This window comes from Argiope bruennichi, chromosome 6 (genome assembly GCF_947563725.1).
Source record: "Argiope bruennichi chromosome 6, qqArgBrue1.1, whole genome shotgun sequence".
Classification (NCBI taxonomy): Eukaryota; Metazoa; Arthropoda; class Arachnida; order Araneae; family Araneidae; genus Argiope; species Argiope bruennichi.
Genome location: NC_079156.1, coordinates 127,002,292 through 127,018,801, shown reverse-complemented (window position 1 = coordinate 127,018,801; position 16,510 = coordinate 127,002,292). Strand labels below are relative to the sequence as shown.

The 16,510-nt window shown below is 31.0% G+C and overlaps 1 protein-coding gene across 1 annotated transcript in view; it reads right to left on the bottom strand.

Annotated features, from left to right (window-relative positions):
- The window catches only part of LOC129972010 (zinc finger protein 182-like), a 34,615-nt gene extending 31,444 nt beyond the window's left edge, over positions 1–3,171 (bottom strand). Inside the window, exon 1 of the mRNA XM_056085991.1 lies at positions 1,902–3,171. Coding sequence (XP_055941966.1) covers positions 1,902–3,171 — 1,270 coding nt within the window. The remainder of the gene's footprint in view (positions 1–1,901) is intronic.
- Between the last annotated feature and the right edge of the window lie 13,339 nt (positions 3,172–16,510).

Sequence of the window (16,510 nt, the reverse complement as noted above, 5' to 3'; positions counted from 1 at the left end):
TATTTATTTATTAAATGCATATATCGCACAAATAAGGGCTACTCGCCGGCTTGTACTCTGTGTATCGTTATCATCTTCTAACTTCCAAAAAAAAATTTTTAGTGTACTGATTGCGCACGAAAACATTCTTCAGCAGTAAGATAAATTTAGTATATTTAGCTTAAACCCTGAAAATTTCGTTTTCTTGCATCCATTTTATCTCCAACACGATGCTGTATCAATAATTCGCTGGTCGAATCAAAGCTGTGCTTAAAAGACTTTCAAATTAAATGCATAAAGGAGAGCGAATTCATATCCCGGAAAATGATTCGAATACATGATAATTCATTAACGAACGGGAGAAAAGATTGAAGACGACATATTAGCACAAAATAAGAGTTTTCGAAGTAAGATCAGATTATATTATAAGAAAGGGCAGCAATATTAAAAATACATACATATAAATCATTTTTAGTCCCGCATGATTTGAGCCGAAAAGTTAATTTTAAATAGAAAAATCTACAAAAGATTTAATAAAAAGTATCTTACATTGGAAAGACTCAACAAGAAAAAATAAGCCGAATCATAATATCTTGAACAATAACATTGTAATAAAAAATATAAGTTGAAATGCTTATAAAAAGAAAGAAACGATCAAATTTTAACATATTTCATTAAATATATTGCTATAAAATAGTTAAATATATTTCTTAAATTTGTTAAAAATACAAAATGCAACTAAACATTTAAAACTTGAAACATTAAAAGGATTATGCTTCGAATTTTAGTAAATTAATTTTTTGCTTTGGAGTTTATTGCACAAACATGACAAAATTACCTTTTATTTTTATTAAATTCATTTGCAAACAAACAATTCAAAAACATCGTTTGGATCTCCGAATTTCCAGCATTGAAAATATACATTAGTAAATTTGCTAATTTTATTGTTTCTGGATGTGTCAACTCACACATTTATCTTAAATATTAAAAGAGACTACACAAATTATTGAAAAAAATTGATACTGCATTTATTTCTTTCATAGAAAAAGACTACAAGGAATTTTTTAGAGAGGAAAAAAGAAATATCTCAATAGACACATTGAAATTTGATGTCTACTGTAAAAATATTTACTAAACTATTTACAAAAGTACATTAAATATCTCTTGTAAATCGCGATTTTTAAGATATGAAGAAAGGTGCTTCTTGAGAAATTATTTAATAATAATATTCATTAATAATAAAAATAGATTTTACATTTTATTTCAATTTTTCAATTGCAGCAATATTATTCATGAATAAGTCCTCAAATTAAAAAAAAATATTGCTTATACCAGTTCAAAATATTTCTGTTAATTATTACAATTATTAACCGAACCTATGCATTTTTGTTCAGTTAAAATATCAAAATACTTACGTAGCATTATTTGAAACGCACATATATTTGAGATTTAAATTTTTCCTAGATACTCTGAAAAACAAGAAATGAAACGGTAAATAACATTAAATTTAGAAATATTTCATTTTAACTTAAAATCAAAACAAGTAATAATATTTACATTATTGGTAGTAAGCGAAACATTCGTTTCTAATGTGAATGGCTTCAAATTTTTACTTTGATTGAAACCTATTAAAAAGTGTAAAAAAGGTAAGACACATAGAAATAAATGCATTTCAACTGAAAATATATTTTCATTGTCAATTATTAACATAATAGTAGTCACTTACAGTTTCGATATCAGGAAATATGGTTCGTCTAAGTAGTAAAATTCTTACAGTAATTTTAAAAATAAAATTTTAAGCATTCTGAACTAAAATTGTTTCCATTTGATTAAGAATGTAAAATAGTTTCATACAAGATTAAAAGAATTATGGTAGATTACAAGTTGATTTCACTTATGCGCGCTCCTCTGATGCCTATTACAACCGCTGCTGGTCGTGAAAGCTTTTCCACAAATTGGACACTTATAAGGCTTTTCTCCAGAATGGGTACGAGCATGTACTTTAAGAGTATCCTTTTCAGCGAAGGCTTTATTACAAACTTCACATACAAAAGGCTTTTCTCCAGTGTGAGTCCTAACATGTTTCTTGAGATTATCTTTATCAGCAAAACCTTTTCCACAGAAGTCGCACACGAAAGGTCTTTCGCCTGTGTGGGTTCTATAATGTCTGTTGTGATTTCCTATATGGGAAAATTTTCTTCCGCATACATCACAAACATAAGGCGTTTCGCCAGTATGCGTTCTGTAATGTTGGTCACGATTTGATTTTTTAGAGAATTGTTTATTACATATAACGCATATAAAATGCCTGTCGTCAGTGCGTGTTCGATAATTTGTTTTAAGAGTATCTTTTTCACTGGAGGTCTTATCTGATTTCTTCTTACGAGAATTGAATCCGGAAGGTCCAGCCACAGCATTGTCATTTTCCTTGTTACATATTGCTTCTTTCGCGTTGGCAGCCCTTTTCTCGTTCTTATAATAAAGACGAGAGTGCACTTCCAGTGAAATATGTTCATTTATATTCTCTGATACATCCATTTTGCCATTTCTTTGCTTCTTACTTTCTGGTAGAAGATCAGTTTCTAAAATGACATTCGCAGTTCCAGAATTATTTTTATTATCTGGAAGAGAATTTCTTATAACACATTCTAGAGAGTCCATAAAACTATTTTTATCGTTATTCAAAGTCTGCCATTTGCTCTTTTCAAGAGACATCTTATATTCTACATCAGTTGTCGCATGCATCAAATCTGATATTATTTGCTTTTGCATATCGATAGCGCTTGCTCCGGTGACAACGATCAGATCTTCATAAGCTTCGCGTTGGTAGTTTTCAGGTCTGTAACTGGACATAACATTTTCTGAAGTAGCATTTACATTAGTTTGGATCATCTGAACATCTGAAATGGGATCATAATATGAACTATCACAAGAATTCCTTAGTTGTTCATTAATGAAATTCTCTGAAAAAATCGTACACCAGTTGTACTTTGGGGAAAGATATTTTTCTTTTTCATTAGAACTGTCATTCGGATTCTCCGTAGATTTGTCTTTTACTTTATCATGGTGTTTTTCCGATTCTGCTGGCCGTGATTGTAAATACCTGTAGTCAAATTTCTTGTTAATGAAGCAAGGGTGATTCTCACTGTGTGACACTAATTTACCGCAACGTTTGCAATGGCATTGATCCATTATTTTCAATTTAAATAAAATTCTATCTTATCAGAAATGTACAAGACTCTGTCATTGAGGAGAAGAAATGAGGATTTCTGTTTTTCTAGCAGTTTTATACTTTAATTGTAGTGCTGATGCTTTCAAATTTCAAAACACTTTCTACAGTTAAAGCAGATACGAAACTTGAATAAATTATGAACAGATCATTTCTTAAATAACATGCTAGAGCCCTTTGTCCTGAATTTAAATACAGGATTCGGTTCTAATGAAGAATATAAGACTTAATATGTAAAATCAGTCTTCGCTGTATGATATTTTTTGTTTAATTTGTGATTGCCTATGATATTATTTTTTTAGCTTAATCTGAAAACCAATTATTATAAAAAGTAGGATTTAGTTTGTCTCTTTTAGAACAGATTTAGGGTAGATGACACGGATGATGGAAGATCTTTTTTTTTTTTTCAACCTGAGTTCCGCAGTTGATTAGAATTTATTTCATTGAGTGTATTTTCATGATTGATTTGAAAATTCAAAACTCCTGTAAGATTTAAGATTGTGAAAAAGATATTAAAAAGATGAAAAAAGAATCAGATTTTGATGTATATATGTCTGTGAAATAGATTTTCATTATATTTTATAATAAATATTTTGATTGGGCTTATTCTCTCAACTGCACTTATAACTACGAATTGGTTTGAAATTCAATGAGATTCTGTTAAAATAATTTTTTGCTAAATCTTTTATAATATGATCGAATTAAGTTTCTTTTGATTCTGTTTCTCATGATACATAAGGATCGATTCCTTTTTCTTCATATTTTCTGCTGATGAAAAAATAATCAAAGCGAATTCATGATTATTTAAATCTAAGAAATATTTCAGTAATGAGATTGTGTATGAAAAAATATTTTTTACTGGGACTGAGAAAAAAAATATAATATCAGTAAAATGAAATCCTGATATAAACCCTGTTATAAATCAACATTAACCCTTTTGTAGTTTCTATTTCAAATACTTCACAAGAGTAAGTTGTCATAATGATTAAATTTTTGTTTCATGTTATTTGACCGTCTTTCGTGATATTAAGAAGTCCATTCAAAATAAACCTGTTTAAAATACAGAAAATATTTTTGAAAAACTGAGCACAACCTTTTTATTTATTCTGCACACTCCTCATGTTATCAAGGACGGAAAATTAATTTGTTTTGAAAAATTACTTAATTTGGTATAATGTAAAAGATTCAACATATTTTCAAGAAAACGATATTTCTCATTCATTATAAGAAAACAAATTCATGTTTTTTGTTGTTTCTGCCTCTTCAAAATTCTTCATAAAAGGGTAAAACAATTTCACACCACAGTGACAATTAGTGTTCTATAATTAGTACCGAAAAAGTCATTTTAATCTCAGTTATTAGACTCAAACGCCGATACATTTTCTGAAGAACCTGTGAATGAACCAGTTTCATTTGTTTGGACATCAATTTCCTCAATAACTGAATTCGAATTTTCCGTTGATTTTTCTTTCACTTCCTCAACGTTTTTTTCCGATTATACTGGCTCTTGTGGTGAATACCTGTAGTCAACTTTCTTGTGAAAGTAGCAAGGGTGATCCTCACCACGTGTCACTATATTTCCGCAAAGTTTGCAACGGTTTGATCCATTAATTTTCAATTTAGATAAAATTCCATCTGATCAAAAATGTAAAATAAACTATTATGGAAGCGAAGAAATTGGGATTTCTGTACTTTCAGCTATTTCATGCTGTAGGCATTGTGATGAGTTTTATATTTCGCACCTCTTTCTATAATTAAAGTAAATTCAAAACTTGAATAAACTATGAATTATATGTCTGTTCCACGCCATTTGACCATATTTCGGAATTAAGAGACCTATTCAATATAGAATTGTTTGAATATAAAAAATATTTCTAAAAAACGAGCATAACCTTGTTGTTTATTTTACACAATCATCATGCTGTCAAATACTGAAAATTTATTTATTTTGAAAGAGAATTTAGTATAATAAAGTAATAAACATTCTTAAATGAATGCAATTCTTTTGAAAAATAAAGGATATTCAAAGGATTTGGTATTAATTACATGGAAATAAAATAATAATTTATGTTGTTTTGTCCATTTCAAAATTCTTCAAAAAAAGGATAAAAGTCAAAATTTTCCGAAATAATCTCGCAGATTTTAAGTAAAGAAAGTTGCATTTTTTCTTTAGTTCTGTAGTATTTCATTCTTTGAGCTAAATCTTCATGCATTAAATACTTCAATATCCACTGAACAATATTAACTAAATTTCTACCAAATATATATATATATATATATTTTATTTCAAGTAAATGTAAGAGAAAGTAACACTTCTAATATTCATCTAAATTTAAAACTATTTTATAACTAGTAAATTCCCAAGCCAAAAATTCAGTATTTACCACATATATCTTTAATTATTAAGTTGAATCCTCTGCATGTTATCTCTTCGAATGTATAGGATTCAAATCCGTATAAAACATTTTAGTGTGTGATTTTCCGTAATATTATAAAAAAAATGAAAAAGTCTAAAAAATATGAAATAAACGAAATATCAAGATTTAAAAATAAATGCAGCTTAAATGGTTAAGCAGCATTTGAATGCTATAAATGTTTAGAATTATAATGAGGCAATTAGAGGAATCAAGAAGCAAATTCAATAATAAGTAATAATATTCCGATGTGTTCAAATACTCGCGTAAAAAACAGCACAGTATTGTTCAGTTGAGGACACCATTCATTGCAAGCATAATGAATATAAATGAATGACAGCCTCGTGGAAATTTTAACAAGAATGTAATGCTGAATATGGAATCCAATTCTACAACAGGAATTTTTTATACATAACACAGCACAGCTGTACAGTTCTTTCAAACTGGAAGTTCTGTAGATGCCGTAGTTTGGAAATTTTATTTACTTTTTATGTTGTTGTTGTTTTGTCCAGTAGTGCAATATTATGCACTACTCATGGAAGGGGGGGGGGGTGCCACAGTCTTCGGAGTGGTTGGACTTCTGCCTGTTGGTCCACGGAAGGTATTTTATTTCCCTTCTACCATCCAAAGGAAAAACCAATGGGGGGATTTCCCTATCCGCCACCTGGGGACGCGCCCTCTAAGGGTTCATTTACTACTTATAGGAGGTGGATAAGTCATATAAATATCTAACTCTAATTTTCTCATCAAAAAGAAGAAAAAGCAGGTAGCATATTTTTAAAACTTGTCGATCTTGTTTATATAAAATTTTTCATGAATGTCACAAATTTAAACAACTTTTATTATTTTTTTCATCAATATAGAATACTGATTTCATTTGTTTCTTTTTTATTTCATTTCAAATCAATGTTTACTTTTGTAAAAAAATATGTTCCTTGATTTCTTTTTATAATTAAACAATGCCTCTGCGATTTATTTTATATCTCAGAATAACATCTCTCAAAATCTGGCACCACAAGTCCCAAAATTCATTGTTCGCTTTGAGAAAGAATAGATTTTATTTTAAATCTCACTATTTTTTTACTCATACGTATTAGAGGTTTAATTTTGATATTTTGATGTGTTCCGAATCATATGTGTATTTCCAGCAATGATAAAGGAGACCATGAAAATAAAAATAATATTTACTAGGTTGCAATTGGAGGGGGTCAATATCGATTACACACACACACAAATATATACATATAATTCACTTTTAACACAAATTATTGCCATTCTAAAAAATATGTTTGATATTATTATGAATTACAGTACATAAACATTACACATGCTTAAAAAATTAAGGAATATTGAACATAAATGCAAATTCATTCTGAAGGTAAAATTAGGATTTGATAGTTGTATAGCTACAGATATTTTAGATTTATATTCTTAATTTGAGAATTATTTGATCAAATTTAAAATAAAGTGATATCTATCAACCAACTTCGGTGTAGATTTATCGATTAATTAACACTTCTTTTTGCGGAGATCAACAGTTCAAAAGTACAGAAATATATTACACGTGTTTCACTGTTCTGAGGATAAACAAACCAGCGTTTTTCCTCTCTATATGATTGCACAAGTCTATCAATAATTATTTCTTCATCCAAATCATTTAATAATCCCATTCCAATTAAACTTAATTCAAAATATTGCAAGTTCTCTTCTGACGATTGTTTCTGAATCCATTCACATGATGTTAAATTTCAAAAATACCATTTCAAAGTGCGGTTGAATGACTGATGAGGTTTTTGAAGATTGTATTGAGTTCATAAAGGCTATCATTTTCTTTATCAAGAAGCCTGTTTAATGATAAAATGTTTGTTTGTGTGTGTGAATGCGCGCGTGTGTATTCATTTGTTGTAAGATGCAACGAGTACATAGAATTATTTGGTCGGCATGAACTTCGCATCGACGTTTGTTTCATCTTTCTTTAATTTTATTTAATCATAGCGACTGCTACAGATTAGAGACTTTAGTGTCCTTGAAAAATAAGATAAAAAATAATATCCCTTATAATAAGAAATAAATAATATGCCCTGAAATAAAGAAAGTTAGGAGGTTGCCTGGTGTAAGCGTTCTGATTTTGCGAAACTAGGTGATAATCCGAAATCAGAGGTTTTTGAAAAACTCTTAAATGTGAACATAACTAATTTCATTTATATTCATATCATATTATTATATTTAATGAAGGAATTATAAAATGAATATTTTTTATACTCAATTTTTTATTATTAAATTTTTTTGGGAGGGATTTATTACAAAATCCGCGATTTTTCTGTATGACTACTGTCTTATTATCAAACTCCGTACTAATGAAATATAATCTGCATTTAATGATGCAGGTTATTCTCTGGAATAAGCTCATTAAACTTTCTTTTAAAGATTCATATAACGATCTGTCGAGAATTCAACATTATTAACATAATAAAGAGATTACTTTTTAATGATGTTTATATTGTTAACAATTAATAATTGAATCAAATGCAGAAATTCATGTCCATATATTTTGTGAGTTTCTACATGAATGAGCATTCGTATTTTTTACTAACACCTGGCATTCTTTGGTTTCCTCATAATGAGGAAAAAACGATTCTTGTTATTAATTTATGTTGAAATTGAATTATTGACGTAAGGAATCGGACCGTATTTTACATCAAGCTATAAAAATGGAAAATATGAATTCCCGAAAGTCATCAATAAATTCATTCACATCCAAACTCAGATTATTATTTTATATTATTTTTAAATCCCGAATATTTTTATGAAAGAATAAATTAATTACCATCTAAAATATTTTATGCCTGCGAAATGTATCTGAATTCAAAGTATGCAATCAAAATAATAGGTAGCAAATGATATGTGAAATCCAATGCATTCTATATTATTCCATCAGCATTTCATATCCATTTGCGGAAATAGTACCTTTTTTTCTGCTAAATTCTAAATCATGAAAAAATTATTCGATTTTATTGATTTGGTATTCAACTCACAGTCCGTATAACCTTTTTATTTTCCACAACTTTCGATTTAAATTGTTAGAAAAATTATGAACAGGCGAAATATATGTTAGATTCGAAATATGTAATTCATCAAATATATATCCAAACACAACTAGTCTGTATTAATCAATTCAAATCTTTCTATATTGTAAAATAAATTTCATCCAAAATATTCAATAAACATCATAATATTCCTTATGTTTATTGAAATACATATTTACGACATATTTGGCATTAAAAACGAAACGCAGATCCATCCGATACCATAAGTACATGGATAATGTAAAAGACATAAATGAATCGTTTTCTGAAGCATCAAGAGAAATAATATTAGATATAAAAATTATATCAAAAAAAGGTTGAAACTCCGAGCATAAATTCGTTCAAACAGACAACCTTAGCTTTGATTTATAATATACATTTTTAATCCAAATTCTTCCAAAATAAATATATTTCTGTAACAGAAAAAAAACCTTAAAGTATAAGAAATCAACAATCTATTTTTAATAATTAATTAAAATTACAATTCTTAAAAATACGGTATTCGATAGCAAAGTAAAATTAAATAATTTGCTAAAATAAACTACACTCTAAATTAGAAATTTCAATTTTCCTCGATGAATCAGATTGAAAAAAAAAAATGAAATGTCAGTCTGTGTAAATACTTTAAAAAGAGAATTTCAACATTTTCCCTTTATTTCATGTCTTGACGAAGAGTTAATTACTTTTGGCTAGTAGTGCTTGATGAAATTATTTCTACTCATGGATCGCATGCCGCAATCCATACGTTAAAAAGGTGTTTTTTTCCGCTGTGAGTTCAAAGATGTATGTTTCTCATAAGTCCTCTACATTGAAATTCCTTTGTCACAAATATGACATCCGTATTTATTTGGATAGCCTCTTAATAATCGCTTTCTGAACAAATCCTTTGCATCATACATGCTGAGTAAATGTGAAATCTTAAGTATGGATTTGGTTATGCTTTATTATGGAGAAGCCAGATTCCATTGAATGGGATATTCTATTTAGTCAGACGATTTGGGAAAACGTTGAAGGAGCAGGCAATCATTGAGCACTGGATTCTGTCCATGTTGCAAAAAGTGTTATGGAAAAACTGGCAGATGAAATATCAACGGGGAGTAGAAGGGCTGAAACCCTGGAAGAAGAACGGGAATTGTCTATTCGAATTGTTTTGCTCTAATCTTAGATCTATACATATATAATATGCATGCGCAGCACCAGTTATTAAGAGAAAATACTGATAATTAAACTTTTTTTCAAGGACGCTTTCACAAATGGAATGCGACGCACAAGGGTTCCTGAACATCTTTTGGATGGATGACGCCTACTTTTCATTGCACTGTAATCTCAAGAAGGCGAAACCTTTGTATTTGGGATCCGTCAGATTACTGTAAATACCTGATCAACAGACTGCAATCTCCTTAGATGAATTTTTGGTGTGATTTCACTTCGTCTTTTCACCTCGATTGTCTTTTAAACGCTTTCTGCTATATCTGGTGAGAAACCATGTACAACCACTGTAATTGCACTTCTATGCGACCAGATGGAGCTGTATTGCATTACTTATGATCTTCCTGCAGATTGATGCCCTGCCCACTTTACGCATAAATTCAAGACGATCCTATTGGACACTTTCACTGATGACTGAATTATAATTTATGGTTGTAAGTTTATACGGCTTGTAACATATGTAAATGTATGATTATTTTTTTTTTCAAAAAATTAATTTATAATTCAAGAATTAGGTGAATAAATATTTATTTTTTGCATATAAATGAAAAGCATATTAGTTGAAACAGTTTGTAAATTGTTAAATTAACTTCAAGTATTTTTTTAAAAAACAGAAGGGAAGAAAACGGGTCTCATGAATGCTGAACCACCTACATACCGAGTGCGCTATTCCAACATTTAGCGACGATAACACATTATTAGCATTTAAGCTATACTGAAGGTTTTAGAGCCGTTATTTCGAAACTTTCTGGCAATTGCGGTTTAATATTCTAATGAATCAGCATTCTAAAGCTTACGACTCTTATACTAAACCTCAACATAATAATCGAACTCAATATTCCATGTGTAATATAATGTGCCAATTATGCGATAATAAAGTTCCAATAGATTCAAAATAATGCACGCTTCTACGTAATTTTATTTTTCATTGAAAATTAATTTAAGTTCGATAATTTGCACTCGGGAAAAAATACGTTCAACATTGCATTACAAGCAGGAATTTTATGTAAAGTGTTCATACCAAGGCGATATACCTGTGAGTGGTATGGATTCAAGTGCCAAAGCGTGAGATTAAAATACCGATTGTTCCATTTGGAGAGTATCGACGATGTCAAGGTTTGCTGCTTTTCAAGTGATAAAAAGATTTAGTACAATTACTTATCTTCCATTAGTTAAAATCTTTCGGAAGAATTTCATTTATGGTGTGTCGGAAAATATCTTTGGTCGATATCCATTTCTCAGTTCCAGAAGTTTTGGCGTTTCGGGTTAAACTATACGCTGGTTCGTTTTTAGGAATACCATCATGACCTTGGGTCCAAACAAGTTTTAGAGAGTTATTATTTTTTTCAGAAAGAGAAAGAGGTGCAATTTTTCCTGATTATGAAATTTATTATTAATATTAATAAGAGCTTGTAAATCTGATACGTTGCCTGTCAGCAAAACAAAGTCATGCATGTATGCAGAAAGTTGTGGAATTGTGAGGAAGATGACATGCAAGGAAGTCTTTCGCATGCCAAATGTTATGTAGTTCAGAGTATTATCCAAAACTTGTTGTCATTTTGTTGTGATAATAGCTGCCAGAATGTCCTTTCACCTTTATAAACTTTATTAAGGTTGTCATATGGAGTGTCAAGAAGTCAGATTGATTTTTAAAACTGTATATCAGTATATACATGATTCTAACTAAAAAGCGTTCGTGTGTGTCACTGTTAGATTGAAAAATATCATATTTAAAATAGTTATACTTCTGAAGATGGGAATGCACATTTCATAGACAATTCGTTTTCAATTTTAAGTGAACTTTAAGAATAGTTTGAGTAATTTTCTTCTATTACTCCCAAAACATCACAGAAAAAAAATGATTTTAATACCATTTAATATCTTAAAATCTTATCTTTTTCATGAAAAAGATTTATTTACTATGGAAATTTTCCCCAAATGTTTGCAATTTTTAAAAATAATTATTCCAAAATTTTCCACTTCAAATTACATTGTTTATTAAATTTTTACACTATTTTTATTGCTCCCTAAACTATCTAAACATATGATTTTCTTACATTTTACAAACCTAAAGAATAAGAATTTAATTCAATATCTATGCAGTTCACTTGATGAATGAAAAAGTGAAATTGCAGCAGTGTGGCAAGTAGAAATCGATTACTGCGACATGATATACACCAAAGAGCCACTACATATTGACCAACCTGTTAATAACATCTAGGACCACCTTTCGCCTACAATGCTGCCAGCACCATCGACTCCACAATGGTGCTGGCAGACGAGGCATTGACCCCACAAGGTGATAATAGGTAGTCTGAGGTATCTGAACCAAGCGCTCACCAACTGGTCCTGTAATTCCCTCACATTGTGAGAAGGCAGCGTGGAAGCGTGAATTCGGTTTTGTATTTGGTTTTCGACCGTTATGACATGGTGCTTTATCCTATTGGTATACACCATCCTCCACTGGAAACACTATTGTCATGAATGGGTGAACCTGATCTGCAACGATGTTCACGTAGTGCACAGATTTGTCCTAATGTGCTCCATGAAAACATTGGCCACATCATAATACCCCCGCTACCGGCTTATATCCGTCCAACTGTGCATCTGAGAGCCAGGGTTTCCTTTGGAAATCGCCGTATTCGCACACGCCTGTCGATGCCATGGATTAGGGAACGTGATTCGCCGACCTTCTTCCATTCTTCTGGTGTCCAAATCCGATGTTTCTTGGCCCATTGCAGACGCGCCGTCAGTGCAGGGACATGCATCAACTCCGGCTGCAGAGGCCCATACGCAGCACTATACGCTGCACAATGTGTTGAGAAACACTATCTGGGTTGCCACTGTTGTAACTGGTGGTGAGGTTGGCTGTTGTAGCTCGTCGGTCTAGGCGAACAATGCGTAGCAATCTCCGCTCTTCTCTGGAATCTAAGCGCCATGGACAATACACGACTGGCCGGCGACATGTCGTTTCACCATCCGTATACCACTTTAGATATATACTCGCAACAACTGCGCGTGAACAGCCCACTAAACGTGACGTTTCTGATATTGATGTTCCCAGTCGCTGAGCCGTAACGACTGCACCTTTATCGAAATCTGATAAATCAGCTGCTTTTCCCATTCTTTAGCTAATCGCTCTAAGTTTGGAAAAACAATACATAGTCGCTTTATATATTCCAACATCAGCCGAGCACGCGCAGTAATTTTGTTCCTGGGAGAGCCCATTGTTATAGATGGAGGGTGGTTATAATTCTCTTCGGTGTACACTTTTTAACGCATTATGGTGTCAAGGGTAAAGATAATTAAATAAGAAATGAATAGAACTGGTTGAAATCTATTAAACTGGTACTTCTTTGATGTATGTCAACATTTCACATAGAAATATTTTCTTAGGATAATTATGAACATGAAGTAATGCATAAGACATTTAATTGAAAAGAAACACTATCTGTATTCTGAAGGAACCTACCGGTCTCCAAAGGTGGCAACTATATATTAAACGCATAAATAAAGATACATAAATTTCAAATGGGAGGGATCCATCTCTTAGTTAGATTCTGTGCAATGATTTCCTCTGTATGGATCCGCTCATGTCCTCACTTACTTAAAGGATTGGTCTGCTAGGAATCAATCGACAGAGTCAATTTCTAAACCTTAGGGAAAAGAAAAATTAGTGTTCTTAAAAATGAATTTGAGCGTATAATCCGAAAGAATGCTAATTAGTTTTCATTTAATTAAATTAATTTCATTTAATTAGTAATTTTAAGAATGCTAATTAGTTTTCATTCTAAGCTCAGAGGTGGAAACTTAATTCTTTCGTTGGGCCGTTTGGAAAATTTGCCATCTGGGTTCAAATGACTATACTATATAAGGCACGTGATTAAAACATTTCCTTTTTGTATCAACAGTTTTGATTTCTTTTTATTTTCTCTTCAATAATTCTATCTCGATATTTTGAGGCGTGTTCATATTTCAGACCAACCTGAGACCAAAAAAAAAAAAAAAAATTTCAGAAGCATGTCACTCTGGCTTTCCTTCGGTTTATACAATAATTCGAAAACACTTTAAAGTAAAAGAAAAGACTTCAGTATGTAGCCTACACCGAAGTCTTAGAATTCTACAAAAATTGAGCGAAATTTATTCAGGTGAATTTTATCTGTTTCGCATTTCGAGTTCCAGTAAAATCCATAACTTCAAAATGTAAAGAACCAGAAGGGTAAAGTACTGTTTTAGCATACAACTTATAAATCCTTTCTTTATTTTGAATGAAATTAAACAATAAATAGACCGTGTCTTTGTTTGTGCATATGTATCCAAATAAATGCTATAATTTAACAATGCACCGATTTAGATAAATGAATTTTGGCAAGTGTTCGCAGACACATACCAAATAGACATGTTCTGCATCAAATTATGCTTTGAATCGGTTGAAACCAATGCTATTCAAATGCATAATCGGTTTTTATTTCTCTCTTTATAAAACATCAGACAATATGTGAAGTAAGATTCGAGTTCAATGGAAACGAAATCGATAAAAATATTTGATTCGAAAATATATCGTATACGTTTAAAGAAGAGTTAAAGAAAAAAAAGAGGATCAAGGATCCACATATTATCCGGATCAACAATATAATTAAGATAAAAAAAAGTAAGGATAAGATGATATCAAAGTCTTCTAATCGAAATCTATTCAAAACTTTTGATTTCAATCAGGCATTAACATTTCCAGCTCATTTCACTTACTAAGATAATACAAGATAGCCAGTACATTGCATAACAGAAAGCCTATTTTAAATTTGAAATACTGGGCATTACATTAAAATCTTATGCAGTTGGTTTTATTAGGAGAAAAGTCTCTATTATGCTGTTTATGAAATGAATAAAACATATTTCATTAATCGATAACATCTACTTCAATCATAACAAATCCGCGAATTTTATGACATAAGCAATAACGCCTCCAACATTAAATAGCTAGAAAACTGAAATCTTGATTCCATCAAACTATCAGCCATTTTCTGAACACGTTTCGGGGAACGTGTTTATTTAAATTGAATGCTAATATATTAATGGCTCGATATCTATGTCAGTTTTGCTGCAGAACAGTGACTTACGGTGAGAATCACCCCTGTCTCTTTCATAAGGATCGTGACAACGTGTATACACTGCCACGCCTAGAAGAAATAGACAAAATGGATAGAAAGAAAGATCATGCAAAAGATATTATTAAAGAAAATATGAATGACATTAATGAAAATCTGCAACCAGAAGTTCGTCAAATTGATAGTGAAAATTCGACAGTAATGAATGCATCGCTAAATGAAAATATTGATGAAATTTTGTTAGTACCTGACTCAAGGCGAAAACAGAAATTCAAGACAACCTCGAACAGTGCACAAATGAGAAATTCACATGGTACGTCAATAGTGGGCGCAAAAGTGAATAATGAAAATATATCGGTAAATGTTTCATTGGAAAATGTTGAAAATGCCTGCAATTTTGAAAGGGACTCTCAAGGGGCTTGTACGAAAACAACAGATAAAACCGAATCTGTTTATGAACAAAATAATTATGATTCAAAGGTTTCAAATTTATCCTCTGGGAAAGCTTATGAAGATTGCCGAATGTCTCTTCAGGACAGCAAATGGCAATCGTTTAGTAATGATAAGGATTTGTTTACGGATTCCCTGGACTGTGTTATTAAAAGCACTCTTTCAGTAAACAAAAATATTACTGGAAGCAAGAATCCTCTTTTGAATTATGATTTTTCACAAGAAATTAATTGAACGAAACAAAGCACTGTCGAAACTTCAGGGAATATAAAAAATGAGCATATTTCATCTGAAATTACTTCCGAAGATTCGAATAACAGCGACAAAATGACTGCCAACAAGAAAGAATAAATCTGTTCTATGAAAGATGACATTGCAGGTGCAGGGGTTTCTGGAATATGTCCCCAAAGGAAAAGGTTTGTTTGCGATATTTGTTCTAAACAGTTTAAATGAAAAGTTGATTTGCAAATCGTTATCGAACACATACTGGGGAAAAATCCTTCGAGTGCAAATTTTGTAAAAATTATTTTCTCACAAGGGAAGTCTCAAGACCCATTACAGAATACTCACTGGCGAAAATATTTTTGTGTGTGACAAATGCGGAAAAGATTTCATTCAGAAAGGAAATCTCCAGAAGCATTATCGGACTCATGCTGGATAAAAACCTTATAAATGCCCAATTTGCGGAATTGCATGTACGGCCAGCAACCAATGCAATAGGCATCGCAGAGCAAAGAATGATTGAAATCACAGTAATATGACGCAACTCTTTTATTCTAGTAGGAAATTACTTCACATTCTGTATCGAACTGAAATAGTTTTTTATTCAATTATTACAGTTTTATTTTTAAAGTGTTTGTATAAATTTGAATTTGACAGTTTTCTTATGTCAGATTTTATTTTTCTGAGATCTGATCTAAATGCTTTTGCATTTTACTGGATGAAGAATCGACGAAAGTTGCAAGATTTTCTTCCAATGTTTTTACATCTATATGTATACGATTATTAACATTATTTCTGCTTTTTAAATATTCCAGT